Source organism: Drosophila virilis, chromosome 2 (assembly GCF_030788295.1).
Source record: "Drosophila virilis strain 15010-1051.87 chromosome 2, Dvir_AGI_RSII-ME, whole genome shotgun sequence".
NCBI classification, from domain to species: domain Eukaryota; kingdom Metazoa; phylum Arthropoda; class Insecta; order Diptera; family Drosophilidae; genus Drosophila; species Drosophila virilis.
In genome coordinates, this window is record NC_091544.1 from 3,915,344 (window position 1) to 3,930,009 (window position 14,666).

Consider the following 14,666-nt stretch of genomic DNA (forward strand, 5'->3'; position numbering starts at 1 on the left):
TAGCATAGAATAATTTCATATAATAATTTAAGCTCACAAAACTTCAGGTTGACTAACAAATTGATATGTGCAAAAAGGATTTCCGGTTAGGTCTGCAAGGGTATTCAATCTTCGGCTCGGCCAAGTAATTGTTTTTTTATCCAGGTTTTCTTTTTTTTTTTTTTTTTTGATTATCGCCAACGCTGACGCAGCCCTTTTCAAGAGCTGGAACAAGTGCAGCGAACAAGTGCACCTTTATCTGTGCCCTTACCTTTACCTTTACCTCTACCTTTACCTTTACCTGGACAGCTACCTATGCTAATTAGAGCGACGGCCTCGGCCTTGTTTTTATGCGCTTTTAGCGTGAACTGTCCGGCCGGCCGTGCGGTAGCTGCATAAATTTTCTGCTCCACGGCAAAAAGTGCATACCGAATGCCGCAATACTTGCGCATGAATATATAATTTATGCGCCAACTTTCATGGGAAAAGTGAGACAGAAAAACGTTAAGCTGGTGTCCTGCCAAACGGATTTCTACATGCGACCGCAGGACAGGTGTGTGTGTGTGTGTGTGTGTGTGCGTACCTTACCCTAACATAAGCAGAGGGTTGTTAATAAGTGCGCCCACAGCGTGACGAGAGCCTAGAGATTCTCCAACTGCACGCTGTACTGCAGTATGTAGGTGAGATAGGTGACCAGGCCGGACAGAAAGACCAAGATCAGCTCGTTGGACACCTCGAATAGGCCCAAGGGACGCACACGAAATTCGTTATAGTTCAGACGGTTCAAGAACATTTCCAGCTGCGAGAAAGGGAGCACTTAAATCAAGCTCGAGTCCGACTGAAGTCCGCCTTCTCACCTTCATGTGCCAATCCTTGTGCTCGCTAACGTAGTAATTCTCCAGGCTGAGCCGGCGGATCACTCGCGAGCTGCTTCTCGCACCATGCACCACAAGGGTCAGCAGCAAAATGTCCAGCAACATCTTGCCCTCCATGGTCCACAGGCTGATGCCGTCGAATTGGTTCAACGTGATGAAAAAGGCAACCAGCGCCATGCTGACAAAGGTAAACATGAGTATGATGCAAAGCGGAAACTCGATGAGCTGATGGAACGAGCGGCCCACCTGATGCAGCTCATCGTAGATGGCCAGGCACTCGTCCAGGCGGTGACCAGCCGCCTCCAGCTGCCTCCGGCTGACGGCGTCGCCCAGTTCGCCGAGCTGTTGGCGCAGCTCGTGCCGCACATAGCTGTTCAGCCGGTCGTAGATGATGCCCAGGCTGAGGTAGCCCACGAAGCAGATGTGCATGATCATGGCCGCATTTACGGTATTGTATGTATCGCAAATTGTGCTCAGCACAAAATGAAAGTCAAGCTCCTCGAGCATCGGCGGTATCATGTAGACAAGCTCGTGCAGCATACAGATCACCTTGCCGAGCAGCAGGCACAGCGCCCACCTGCCCCCGTAGCCCACATCCTGACAGCCGGGCAGCGCCTCCACGCGCTGATAGAGCCGCAAAAAGCTGTTGACCACACGAAGCACTCGCTGTCCATGCCAGAGCTGCAGCAGCAGGGTGACCACAGCGCAGACCATGCAGATGAGCATGCGAAAGATGACGATTACCTTCAAATGGGAGACCTTCAGCACGAAGATGAAGTCATTGTACAAGACGTAGTAGAGGCCACACATCAGTATGCGCGCCAGCAGGCAGAACCATTTGTACCAGGGCCAATCCTTGGCCACCAGACGCCGCTCGCTGCGATTCCACTTCACGCCAAAACAGATGATACCCATAATTGTGGCGTACCTCAAGCCGCCGCGCAGGATGCCCGCCGAGACCGAGGAGGCGCGCAGCCGGCGACGAGCTCCGATCATGACTGGGCCACAAGTGTCTAGCCAAACGGGCTGGCAATTATACTTATAGCTATGCCTATGCTGATGCTTATCAATGGGCTTCAATAAGCTAATTGAAGCTGCAATATTATCCGAGATTCTAGACAACATGTGACAGCATATGACCTATACAATTATCACACCTTCAAGTTTATTTGTCAAGTAGCTTGATAAAAATCAAAAGGCAATTAATATAACATATATATATATTATTTCTATAAACACACCCAAATGACATTAGCCTATTAGCTTATTAGCATTAGCATTAGCTTGGCCTTAACTGCGAGCAGAGCCAGAAAGAAATGAATGCGTAGCTAAGTATTAAACATTTAATATTATTATTATTATTATTATTATTATTATTATTATTATTATTATTATTATTATTATTATTATTATTATTATTATTATTAATACTATTAATATTATTTCAGTTCTCTCCGACAGCTCTTGGTGTCCAGTTCAAATAAAATATAATCGGACTAAAAGGTCCGATTTTTTTTTCATATCTGATTCGTTTGCATGCCATACTGCAGTATGTAGGTGAGATACGTAACCAGGCCGGAAAGAAAGACCAATATCAGCTCGTTGGATATCTCAAAGAGTCCGAATGGACGTACTCGAAACTCGTAAAAATTCAAGCGACTCAAGAACATTTCCAGCTGCAATGGATGAAGAAGAGTTCGTAGTAATATTTAAGCTCGAGTGTTTTTGCTAATCTAATACAATTTCAGAGGTGAGTAAAAAATATATGCTATTGTTCTGAATTTTAAAAGCAAATTAATCAACTGCTTAGACTTGAGCCAGCGACTGCACGCTTGCTGGTCCGACGCGTACTTGACCTCACGTTTGCTAAGCACAATTTCTTGATGTTTTTGCATTTTGCTCACTGTTCACCAATTTCCCAAAGCCCCGCCCACTTTTAGACCAAAACCAAGCTTGAGCAGGAGTCACAGCTGGCCAGGAACTCACCTTCATGTCCCAATCGCTGCGTTCACTCACATAGCAATTCTCCAGGCTGAGCCTGCGAATCACTCGCGAGCTGCTGCAGGCTCCATGAATGGCCAGTGTCAGCAGGACCACGTCGACGAAGAGTCTGACCACAAGGAGCCAAAGTGTGGCATCACGGAATCTGTTCAGCATGATGAAGTAGGAGACCAGGGTCATGCTGAGAAAGGCGAAGAGCAGAATGAGGCACAGCGGCAGCTCCATGAGGCGATGAAAGGCGATGCCCACACGCTGAATCTCATCGTAAATGCCCAGACACTCGTCCAGCCGGTAGCCGGCGGCTCTCAGCTGCCGCCGACTGGCCTGGTAGCCATCGTGCTGCTCCAGGCCGCGCAGCTGGCGGCGCAGCTGCTGGCGCACATAACGGTTGACGCGGGCGTAGAGGGCGCCCACGCTGAGATAGCCCACGAAGCACATGTGTCCGATCATGGTGGCATTCACACTGATATAGATATCCACGAGCAGGCTAACAACAAGTCGCAGATTGAGACCGGTAAAGAACATGGGAAGCTCGCAGAAGAGCTCATTTAGCAGGCAAATCAGCTTGAAGATCAGCAGACTGAGCTCACGCTTGCCGCCGAAACCCTGATCCTCGCAGCCGGGCAACGCGTTGACCTTCCGGAACAGCCGGAAATAGCTGTTGACCACGCACAGCACCTGCTGGCCAAACCAGAACTGCATCAGCAGAATGACGCAGGCACAGATCATACAGCCGACCAGCCGGATCCACGAGAGTATCACCAAATGCGGATTATCCAGGCTCTTGATATAGTCAAGGCTAATGCTGGTATAAATGCCACAGATGAAGATACGCGACAGCAGACAGAACCACTTGTACCAGTAGCGATTCCGGGCAACCAGGCACCCATCCGCTCGATTGCCCTTGATGCCAAAGCAAATGAATCCCAGCATTGTGGCATAGCAGTAGGCGCCGCGCAAGATGCGCGCGGAGAGCGAGGAGACGCTCACCTGGCTGCCGACCATGACTAAGCGCACAAATTACCGCAATGTTGTGGCACAGCATTGCCTGGCACTATTTATAAGCACACACACACACACACATACACAGGTGTACACATATTTACATAGGTATTAACTGATTGCTTGGTCAAGGTCAGGGCTTCCCGCTCCCATTGATAGCCATCTGGAGGGTTCATTAGGCTAATGGCTACCTGGCGCAATATTTTGATAAGCGAAATAAGTTTAATAGAGGCTTGATAATTGATTGTAGAAACAATATTTGCAATGACTATTTATTGATACGACAAAACAGATTGGAAAACGTTTACTGGTCTTTATTTGTCTTTACAAGTATCGATATGGTATCCATATCTCATCTATCTTCTGCATATCCAGGACAAGATTTGCTGTTCAGTTCGTATCTTACATATATATATATATATATATATATCTATCACACCTGTGCTCGGATCCGTTCTGTTTTAACATACCTGCAGACGTCTCTGTGCACCTGTTAATTGAGCCAAAGCTTGGAGAATTTAATCAGAAATTGTTTAATTGATTAAGTAGTTGCTGAACTATGTGCGTCAGCGCGGGGATGACTAAGCATTGTTAACATTATCAACCTGGGCATACCTCAAAACATAGCAAAATGATGATGATGATGATGATGATGATGATGACGATGATGAAGATGAAGATGATGATAATGATGAAGATGAAGTTGAAGATGGAGATGGAGATGAATATGAAGATGAAGATGAATATGAAGATGAAGATAAAAATGATGATGAGGATGAAGATGAAGATGAAGTTGAAGTTGAAGATGAAGATGAAGATGAAGATGGAGATGAATATGAAGATGAAGATAAAGATGAAGATAAAGATGAACATGAAGATGAAGTTAAATTTGAAGATAAAGATAAACATGGAGATGAAGTTGTATTTAAAGAAAAAGATAAAGATGAATATGAATTTAAAGATGAATATGATGAAAATGATGAATATGAAGATGATGATGAGGATAAAGATGAAGATGATGAATATGAAAATGAAGATAAAGGTGAGGTTGTTGAAGATGAAGATGATGACAATGATATAGACATAAGTAGGTCCTTCCGTGTAAGGAAATGCTTGCAAGCTAATATCTATTATTACATTTACATATGCCCCAATGCAGAGTTTCTATCTAAGCATATTTTGTATGTATTGTACATAGTTGTACATCATTAGAATTTTGTAGTTTAAATTTAAAAAAGTCAACCTGGCTAAATGGATGCCTAAATTGACAAACCGAACCCAAAGAGAGATGGTTTTTAAAATGGATGATGTACACCTGACTTGATCTGTCTGTATCGTACATAGTTGTACATCATCCATTGCATTTATTAAGTTAAATTTAAAAACTAAAAAAAAAGTCAACCTGGCTAAATGGATGCCTAAATTGACAAACCGAACCCAAAGAGAGAGGTTTTTATTTTGGATGATGTACACCTGACTTGATCTGTCTGTATCGTACATAGTTGTACATCATCCATTGCATTTATTGAGTTAAATTTAAAAACTAAAAAAAGTAAAACTTGGCTAAATGGAAGTCTAAATTGACAAACCGAACCCAAAGAGAGATGGTTTTTAAAATGGATGATGTACACCTGACTTGATCTGTCTGTATCGTACATAGTTTTACATCATCCATTGCATTTATTAAGTAAAATTTAAACAATAAAAAAAGTAAAACTTGGCTAAATGGAAGTCTAAATTGACAAACCGAACCCAAAGAGAGATGGTTTTTAAAATGGATGATGTACACCTGACTTGATCTGTCTGTATCGTACATAGTTGTACATCATCCATTGCATTTATTAAGTTAAATTTAAAAACTAAAAAAAAGTTAAGCTTGGTTAAATGGAAGTCTAAATTGACAAACCGAACCCAATGAGAGAGGTTTTTTTATTTTGGATGATGTACACCTGACTTGATTTGTCTTACTTCTATATTGTTGTACATCATGTATTGCATTTTTGTCTGTTGTTGTTGCTGTTGCCGCTGCGATCCGTTGTTGGGGTCACGCTCTAAGCTCCGCCATGTAAATGACGCCCCCATTTCATGCGGTACATGTACGTGATCTTCTGGCATATCTCTTATGCTACATCTTCTCTCCTACACCTCATTATTGTGTGTGTGTGTGTGTGTGTGTGTGTGTGCACGATTACAGCGCTCAACGATTTGCGTCCAGATCTGTGAAGATCTTTCAAGCTGCTGACTTCGCTGACAGCGCCCCAGCCTTGCCTTGAAGTGCCATTTGAAAAGAATTTTCTCATTGTTGTTGGCCTTTTTTATTGTTACGTTTTTTTTAACGTTTTTTTTAACGTTTTTTTTTTTTTAGGTAATTACAGTAACAACAAAAGCAAGAAACTGAACAATGCGTGGCCAGGGGACAACGAACGAGGCACGTACATTTTCCAGCATTGTACGAAAATTGTGGGAACAATCAACGAAATGAACACTGAAAACCCAAAGTGCTTTGCATGCCGTGTTGCCGTTGATTTGCCGCAAATTGGCTCAGCTCAGCTCAGCTCAGTTTTAAAATTGCGCAAGCCGGGCCCAGACCAGACCAGACCAGACCGGACCGAAGGAAATCATGCGAAGCGGCTGGCCACAACTTGGTCAGCAGATTAGAGCAAACCAAAGGGCTGCCAATTGCTCAGCGTGACCTCACGTCCAAACGCAGCAGACACGCAGCTTCAAGAACAGAGAGAGCGAGAGAGAGAGAGAGAGAGAGAGAGAGAGAGAGTTAGAGCGAGACAGCGCTGCCTTTGGCTAGTTGAATGGGTGGGGGGCAGGCAATTTGCTGCAGGGTTGATTGATTTCCATTGTGTCCAGGGAGTCTGCGTGTGTGACTCACGGCCTTGGCTCGCTTTTCACGCTTTTCCAGGCATTGCACTCGCCGAACGATCTCTGACATTAATGATGATTAATGAAAAACGCAGTGCTATTAAATGCTGTTGCCCCTTTCCACCCATTTGCTATAATTTATTGCGTTTAGTTTTTTTTTATTTTACAGATGCCGTTTTCTGGTGCGCAGTTGCAAAAATGTGAAAGCCGCGAAATAGAAAAACGACAACAGCGCGCAAGTGTGTGTGTGTGTGTGTGTGTGCCTGTGGCTGCACAATTTTAATGGCACCAGAGCTTGGCTTTACCGTTACGGCAAAGCGAAAAAGGCAACAAATCAACGCAGCCAGCGTCGCCATAAATTGTTCTTGTTTTTTTTTTTGGTTTGCTATGTGCGCTTTAAATTTATTGCGAGGCCAAATGCAAAAAGGCGCAGGCGAAAATGCGGCCAACGCGACTGTGTGCACAACTACATGCATACATACAATCTCTCACGCTCGCTGCCTTCCGCTCTCTCACTCTCTTACTCTCTGTCTGTCGCTCTGTGTGTGTGTGTGTGTGTGTGTTTCGCAGAGTTTCTATGATATTGCGCATGTATGCGTGCACGCGTACGCGCATGTGTGACTGCATTGTGAATGCTACGCCGACATTAAAAATCTTAAAATTGCATGCTAATAACCATGCCCGGCCAGCTACTTAAGTGGGCAAATAGTATGTTGGACATGCTTGTTACTAAATGCACAGCGTGTAATTTACTTTTGCGAAATGCCATTATTGCATAAACACAAAACTATGTACGTATGAATGCAAACAAACACATGCATACATACATACATGTGCATGCACGTACATGCCTTCATTTCCAATTGAAAAGTCGCGACTGTGCAGTCTACACACACACACACATAGACACTAGATAGCTGCACGCACACAACTGAAACACATCTATGTGAATATTGGGCGCCTGGGCCGCCAGCTGAGCGAGCGACCGCCGTTCTGGCAGCATCAATCATCATCAAACCGATGCCGACGTCGACGTCGACGTCGTCGTTCGCCTAAGGCCTGCCGGAAGTGACAGCCAATCTAATGTTAAGTGCCCACTCCACAAGCAACAAATTACAACTGGAAAGCATTTTCTCAAATGTCTGCAGGCAGCATTGGAAACAATGTAGCACAAATGTGCACGTGTATGTGTGGCTGTGTACGGTAAAGCCTCACTAAGGCGAATATTGAAACTTAAGAGAGAAGAGAAAACGATCACAAGCATTCATAATCTGCAGCAAGCAACAAATATTTAAGATTATTTCGCCGTAATTTGTGTTAACTAAATTATCTAGAAATCATTTATGGACTTACCGTGAGGACTCACCCAACTGTCCATTGGGCCTAGCTAACATTTCTTAACATTCTTAATGTCTCCACATTAACAGTTAGTTGCATGCTGATGCAGTTCAAGTATAGTTTTTGTTTAAGGAGTTCGTTTCACTGACGCTCCACTGTATCAAACGGTTGCCTAGGACCGCCTCAGTTCCGCTGACTCATCGTTTTCTCTTGCTTTTCTTTAGACGCCTCAAACAAATTACGCTTTCTAGAGCGCGTCCTCCCCGTAAGCAAATAAAAAGCTTTTAAGTTTTTTACTTTACATTTGTATTTTGTTTGTGTTTTTTTTTGTTGTTTTTTTTTTTTTTTTTTTTTTTTTGAAGATTTTGTCTTCCTTTGCTAAAAAGTACAGTATAAACTTTTGTTTTTGTTTGTTTTTTTTTTTCCATAATTTCATTGTGTGTTGTGTTAGTTATACAATTTTTAGTTTCATTTAAGGAAATATGCACAGTTTGTGTTGTTTTTGTTTTTGTTTAAGTTTAACTACTTTTCGATTTTTCCTTTCCAACGAATGTCAATGTACACATTGTTTTATTGAATAATGTTTAAATTTGGTTTACCGTATTGCGAATTAATAATAATAATAGTAATAATTATACACAAGTAATATTGATCGAAATTGTTAATAAATACAAGAACTTAATTGTGGAACTTCAAGAACTCCTGTGTAATTTGTAAGTTCGTTTTAAATAATTTCAATTATATTACATTTAGACAAAATAATTTAAATTGTTTTTTTATTGAGATCATGACAAATTGTAAATACTTTCGGCACACGCGTGCTGCAGAAGCCGGAAACACGCTGAGAACGCTTTGAAATTGTGAGGGGAGGGGGGGGGAGGATATCTAATTAGTATCTAATTTTTTTTTTTTATTTTGAGTGTGCGTGTGTGTGGGCTCCTTCTTCTGCTACTTCTTCAATTATATTTTTCTTTTCAAAGCAAACGGCTTGGCAACAAAAGCTTAAACAACAATTTGAACTGTCAAGTCTTGGATTTGTTTAAACAAAAAATATACACATATAAAAAAAAAACATAAATTATTTAAATAATAAAAATTTGTTATAATATTATTATAATATCAATTATTGCCCCATTTCGCTATTATGGCTATCAGCTGTTGTAGTCTGCTTGTTGCTGATCTGATTACTTTTACGTTTTGGCACTTTCGAAGCTCCACTGTAGCCCTTGCGTATGCGGTAAATTCCTGAAGAAAAACAAAAACAAAAAACAGCTATAATTAGACACAGTTGACAAAATAAACAGCAAAAGTGCAAACGCCTGACCTTCAAATGCATATAAAGCTTAAGGAAAAGGGAAAGCAGCGACAACAAAACAGAGCGAAAACTGCAAACGTTGCCATACAAAACAAACAAACTGCAGCAGAGCACACTCACACACGAACGCACACACACACACACGCATGTGCACATGTACACATAAAGCTCTCTTATCAGGCGCCTGCGTGTGCATGTATTCACACATTCACACATACAACGAATTTGAAATGTATATGTGCACAGTAAAAGCTCTCTTAAGCGAACAGCCGATATTGCAATTGGCAATAACAAATAACAAATAATAGCATATTATACAAATAATTGTTTTATTTATAGATCTTTTTTTTTTGGGCCAAGCGAAATGCGGCTCCGTTCGCCAACAGAGCTTTCACTGTACATTTACTGTGCATGTATGCAAGCAAACATTTAACACATGCATGTATATATGTATTTGTGTGCATATAGTGCCGCATGGCAAATCGATAGGTATTATATGCATACATATACACATCACAGAGGCCTTATCAGCAGGTCGCTAACAAAACCTGAGAGTTTTCTTGTCGTCGTTGCGCTTTCCTTTATACTAAACGTTAATCAGTTGCTAGTTAACTTAGTCATTTATACTGCGCATTGACACAAAAGGCGAGAGAGAGAGAGAGAGGGAGAGAGAGAGAGTTGGCTAGGTAATAGAGTATAGTATAGAGCTGTGGGTCTTCCAATATTAGCGTGGTGCCAATCGGTCTCATAAATAGTGGGAAATGATATGCGAAATCTGGTCAATGAACTATATATGAAAAAGTGTAATCCCCGGGAATTAAAGACTTGGTAAGCATTTTGTATTTAACTGACGTTATGAAAAACCTTGTGGAACATCAGAAAGCTCTATGTGCAAATTTGACTGAAGCCTATATAATGTGATTGATATGATTAAAGAGAACTTCGTGATATAGTTACTATTATTATGGCGATTGGTAAAGCTCTTTGAGATGTACTCATTTTACAACATGACTCACTTAAGCGGCACGCGCTCATCTCTAGCGATATAGAAGAAGACGAAGAAGAAGAAGACAATAGCGCTGGCGGCGCATTATACAGTTAAGAGAAAATTATAAGCGAACGACAACAAAGAACGTTAAGCAATGCGGTCACAAGAAAGCGCTGGCATCCATTTGGCTTCGCTGAGCGGGTGGCGTTGACGCTGACTGTAATAAGCGGGCGGGCGGGCGCGTCGTTCTTCATTTCAAGCATTGTAATTTACCGTTATTGGCACGCAAAGCTTTTCGATTCATTATGCGTTTACAGCGCTTTCTACTACAAAACGAATGTACCGCAACAACAGAAAGAAAGAAAGAAAGAAAGAAACAATCCGCGCCACATAGGACGCTGAGACGACAACAAAACGCGTTTTGTTTACGAAATATGTGTGTAGCGAGAGAACGAAAACAGGAACGACGACAACAGCAACAGCAACAGCAACACATAACATAAATATTTATTAACACTCATACATGCATATACATATACGTGCATGTATGTATGTGGTTGAGGCCGTGAGAGTTGCTGCTTACATACATAATTATAAGCTTTGGCTGGAGGCGTGGCGAAAACTCCAAAGCAAAACAAAAAGCGCAAGCAGGCGAACAAGAAACAAAACAAATGCGTCTAACTGTGAAGTACAGTGGTGATCAAAACATGGCAAAAATAGTTAAAGAAAGTAGGCAAAAGCTTAGACGAACAGATACAAAAAAAAAAAACAAAGTGCTTCGCCCTATATATGCATATACATACACATACAGAGAATTGTCAAAATTTTCAACTTTTTTTGGTTTGAATAAAATACAAGATAAATAGAATTTGTAAAGTTGTTTCACGCAATCGGAAAACGCAAAATATATAACTCGCTGCCGTGACAATTCACAGTTGTTAGCTCTGAACCTGCCAAAAGCCGCAGACGCTGCTGTACTTACGCGTAACGAGCGCGTGACCTTCACGATGAGCTTTGAAAAACAAAGCAACAATAACAACATGCGTGCGTACTTCGTAGTGCGTGGCCAATATATGTATTTACACGCACACGCACACACACACACGCATGCATGCATAAGCCAATACAGATACAAACACGCTTATCAGTGGGAATACAAAAAAAAAACTAAAAATAAAAATCACAAATTCGCGCCACAACGAAGAGAAAACAACAACATCATAGGCCCGCGTGTGCCAATGCAAACAAATAACAGCAGCAGCCGATCTGTCTTGGCTCTCTCCTACTCTCTGGCTCTCCTTTATTGAGAGCAGAGAGAGAGCACTCAAGCAATGCTTTAGCCTGCCCGATTGTCTGGCCCCGTCACATCTGTGTGCGTGTGTGTGCATTTGTGTTTGCGAGTGGGCTGACAAGGCGTGTGTATAAGAGTCGACGACGTTGTTGTCGTTTGTCGTTGTGGGTGCGGCTGTCAGGCAGCGGCAGCGGCAGCAGCAGCAGCAACAACAACTTTTTAATGTACAGTCGCTCGCAGACGTGTGCCAAGTTTTAATATTCTCTTGATTTCTTATTTTTCGTTTTCATTTTGCGTGTGTGTGTGTGTAGCCTACAATAACAGCAACACAGCGCACACTGACAGTGATTTCCATTTTAATTGAGGCCTCTCGATTAATTGTCAGCCAACTGCAGTTGCAGCTGCAATCGCTGACGCAATCAGTTGCAGATTTCTTTTATTTCGCCGCTATTTTTGAGCAAAAACTAAAACGATGCGCATATGAATATGTGGTATACATATCCACATACATGCATATGTATTATCTTTTTTGGCGCGAAAATTATTTTGTCAATTGAACAGCGCTGCCAGCGTCGACGACGTCTATGTTGTTATTCAACAGTTTTCATTCAATGTGGTTTCTTATCTCTATTCGCGCTTGTATTTGCATTTCAGTTTGTTTTTTTTTTTTTCTATTTATCGCTCTTGATTTATCTTTGCAAATCGCCTTTACTTTGTTGTGAATAGTGGAAATTGGTGTTGCGGCGAAATCAAATTCAATCAATTCAACTTTGAGCTTCAAACAAGAATGAGGGGGAGAGAGAGAGCGAGCGAGCGAGCGAGTGAATACATGTGCAAGCATGCGTGTGTGTATGTGTGAATGCCCAAAAATGGTTAAGAAGAGCAAGCTCAAAGTGAAAAGGCACAAAAGCGAACGACTATCAAAACAAAACTACAAAAACACGAGACTCGAGCACAAATACGATTTTGTTTTAGGCGCGAAAAACCTGGCAAAAAGGGACACTGCGTTTACTCAAAAGCGCTTAATGCGTAAGCCTAACAACAACAGCGGCACAGTGGTGCAAATATTGAGTAACAAGATGCAAATATTCTGTGCAAAGGTTATTGAATTATTGACAATCTGGCAATCAGCTGGGCACTGCACCTGAAACAGAAAACAGAGCGAAAGAAGGGCAAAGCAATACGACAGGGTAACTGTGCCAACGAAAGAGAGAGGCAAAGGGAGAGGGAGAGCGAAAGAGAGGGAGAACAGAAATCAAATGGCAATTGCCAATTGGACGCAACTTACTTTTGAGTCCGTTTTTCGGCGCAACTGCAGCAAAATTGGGCTCCTTTTGCACTTTCGTAATCGATTTTTTCATTTCGATGCCTTTGACAATATAAATTTGCGTTGTGTCCGTTTCCAGTTTTTTGATACTAATATTATAGCGTTCATTTAAATAGTTTTCTGTGCGCTTGTTTTCCGCCTCCAGCATGGCGTCGATATCATTGCCTGGACGGCAATCGAACAGCTTCCGCTTGACGGACTGAACCTCGGGCGAGGATTTGGGGGGGCGCCGCGCAAGTGTCGTCAATGGCTGCGCCAGGGGTTGCACCTCAATAAACGACGGCATCTTCACTTTTTTATTTTTATTTTTTGCTTTCTTTTTTCTTTTTTCAAATTTTTATTTGCAGCTGTATTTTGCTTTTCTGTGCTTCACTTGAGCAATTTCTTCTTTGCCAAATACAAACAAAAACAAAACACAGAAAATCAGGTGGCAAGAAAGTCACGTACCGTGCGGGGCGAGCATTGCAAACTGCATGTGTTTAAATGCAAATTGAAATTGATTTATTTATTTTTGTATATATTGCTCTTGGCACAGTTCCTGTCTAGTTTTTTTTTGTCTTATAATTTTTCGGTTTTTTTAATTGTACGTACGCAAACGCGAGTCAGAAAGCAACACACGGCACACGGAGCGGCTGCGTCTGCACGACTTGAATGTTATAACACGAATGACAATGCTACGTGAGCGTAGCTGTTGAGTTAAAAGTTAACAGAGGCATAACAGTGCAGAAAATGTTGTTTACAGTTGCAGCTGCTAGAGTGTTATCAACATTGAGCGATCTCTGCATTTCTCTTAATTTTGATAACTGTTACAAAGAGCACAAATTTAGCTTTCTTAAAAAGGGGAAGAGCACAGGTGAATTTTATGAAGGTAGCGCAATGCACAACATTTGGAATGCACAAAATTTTGTAAATTAAAAACAATGGCATCAAATTAAAGTTTGATCGCAGCATATTAATTACACAACTCGAAGCGTTCATTTTCATGAATATTGTGGGAGCCTTATACTTAAAGCAAAACAGCAGCCAAACAATATAAAAAAATAATTTGCAAATCATTAATGCTCTTATGACGTCACTGTATGCTGTTTAATAGCAGTATAACACTTCTGTCATACCTTGTTTGTGTATTGCAGCATGCCTGTTCAAGAGCGAACGCGCTCTCTCAGTCTGTTAAGTAACAGTGACTTGCAGGGCTGCCAGATCTGGCACAAACTAGAGAAAATGCGCGATGTGTGTGTGTGTGACAGTATATGCATGTACGTATGTTTATGGATTTTGTAAATATTACATTTGTATTGCGGCAGTTGTTGTTGTTGTTTTTGGATGATTTAATGATGTTTAAGCCCTAGTTCAAGGTCAGAACAAGTTTCATGCCGCATTAAACGACATAATTACTGCGACGTGCTTACAAAAAAAGTACAAACCGAAAAAAAAAAAACACTTTCGCGCTCTAGGCGCTCGTTCAAGCGTTGCCCACAAATGAAAGTGAAAACAGTTTGAAATCGACATAGACACACACACACGCACGCACACATGCACACATAATTATGCGTGCATTTGTGTATTGCTGAGTTGCCCTGAAACAGCTGAAGTTGATCCCGGGCCAGGGATTAGTCATTTCTGACCAGACAAAGGCGCCGGCGCGCCTATTGGCAAGTATGGGATTTATTATACAC

At 41.8% G+C, this 14,666-nt stretch overlaps 4 protein-coding genes across 4 annotated transcripts; 1 reads left to right on the forward strand and 3 right to left on the reverse strand.

Moving 5' to 3' along the window:
• Positions 1 to 40: 40 nt before the first annotated feature.
• On the reverse strand, positions 41 to 1,855 carry LOC6634965 (putative gustatory receptor 93c). The gene is made up of 2 exons (XM_002058676.3): positions 837 to 1,855; positions 41 to 778 (listed from the first exon to the last, which is right to left on the reverse strand). Exons 1-2 carry the CDS (start codon positions 1,848 to 1,850, stop codon positions 620 to 622), a joined length of 1,173 nt encoding a protein of 390 aa, XP_002058712.3. The 5' UTR covers positions 1,851 to 1,855; the 3' UTR covers positions 41 to 619.
• Positions 1,856 to 2,307: 452 nt separating this feature from the next.
• Positions 2,308 to 4,245, reverse strand: LOC116651878 (putative gustatory receptor 93c). The gene is made up of 2 exons (XM_032439155.2): positions 2,841 to 4,245; positions 2,308 to 2,530 (listed from the first exon to the last, which is right to left on the reverse strand). The coding sequence occupies exons 1-2, from the start codon at positions 3,858 to 3,860 to the stop codon at positions 2,372 to 2,374; spliced, it is 1,179 nt and encodes a 392-aa protein (XP_032295046.1). The 5' UTR covers positions 3,861 to 4,245; the 3' UTR covers positions 2,308 to 2,371.
• A 171-nt stretch (positions 4,246 to 4,416) lies between these two features.
• On the forward strand, positions 4,417 to 5,069 carry LOC138910956 (aspartate and glycine-rich protein-like). The gene is made up of 3 exons (XM_070207412.1): positions 4,417 to 4,422; positions 4,485 to 4,944; positions 5,017 to 5,069. Exons 1-3 carry the CDS (start codon positions 4,417 to 4,419, stop codon positions 5,067 to 5,069), a joined length of 519 nt encoding a protein of 172 aa, XP_070063513.1.
• Positions 5,070 to 8,927: 3,858 nt separating this feature from the next.
• LOC6634966 (uncharacterized) lies at positions 8,928 to 13,657 on the reverse strand. Its single transcript, XM_002058677.4, has 2 exons — positions 12,952 to 13,657; positions 8,928 to 9,314 (listed from the first exon to the last, which is right to left on the reverse strand). The coding sequence occupies exons 1-2, from the start codon at positions 13,274 to 13,276 to the stop codon at positions 9,193 to 9,195; spliced, it is 447 nt and encodes a 148-aa protein (XP_002058713.1). The 5' UTR covers positions 13,277 to 13,657; the 3' UTR covers positions 8,928 to 9,192.
• Positions 13,658 to 14,666: the final 1,009 nt, after the last annotated feature.

What these genes read in the sequence shown, in the direction of transcription:
- LOC138910956 (XM_070207412.1), top strand. An exon ending in TGACAATGATATAGACATAA is followed by an intron (nt 4,945 to 5,016) that starts GTAGGTCCTTCC and finishes GCCCCAATGCAG; the next exon opens with AGTTTCTATCTAAGCATATT.
- LOC116651878 (XM_032439155.2), bottom strand. Translation starts at nt 3,860, where the DNA reads ATGGTCGGCAGCCAGGTGAGCGTCTCCTCGCTCTCCGCGCGCATCTTG. An exon ending in GCAGCGATTGGGACATGAAG is followed by an intron (nt 2,531 to 2,840) that starts GTGAGTTCCTGG and finishes CATCCATTGCAG; the next exon opens with CTGGAAATGTTCTTGAGTCG.
- LOC6634965 (XM_002058676.3), bottom strand. Translation starts at nt 1,850, where the DNA reads ATGATCGGAGCTCGTCGCCGGCTGCGCGCCTCCTCGGTCTCGGCGGGC. An exon ending in ACAAGGATTGGCACATGAAG is followed by an intron (nt 779 to 836) that starts GTGAGAAGGCGG and finishes CCTTTCTCGCAG; the next exon opens with CTGGAAATGTTCTTGAACCG.
- LOC6634966 (XM_002058677.4), bottom strand. Translation starts at nt 13,276, where the DNA reads ATGCCGTCGTTTATTGAGGTGCAACCCCTGGCGCAGCCATTGACGACA. An exon ending in GCCGAAAAACGGACTCAAAA is followed by an intron (nt 9,315 to 12,951) that starts GTAAGTTGCGTC and finishes GTTTTTCTTCAG; the next exon opens with GAATTTACCGCATACGCAAG.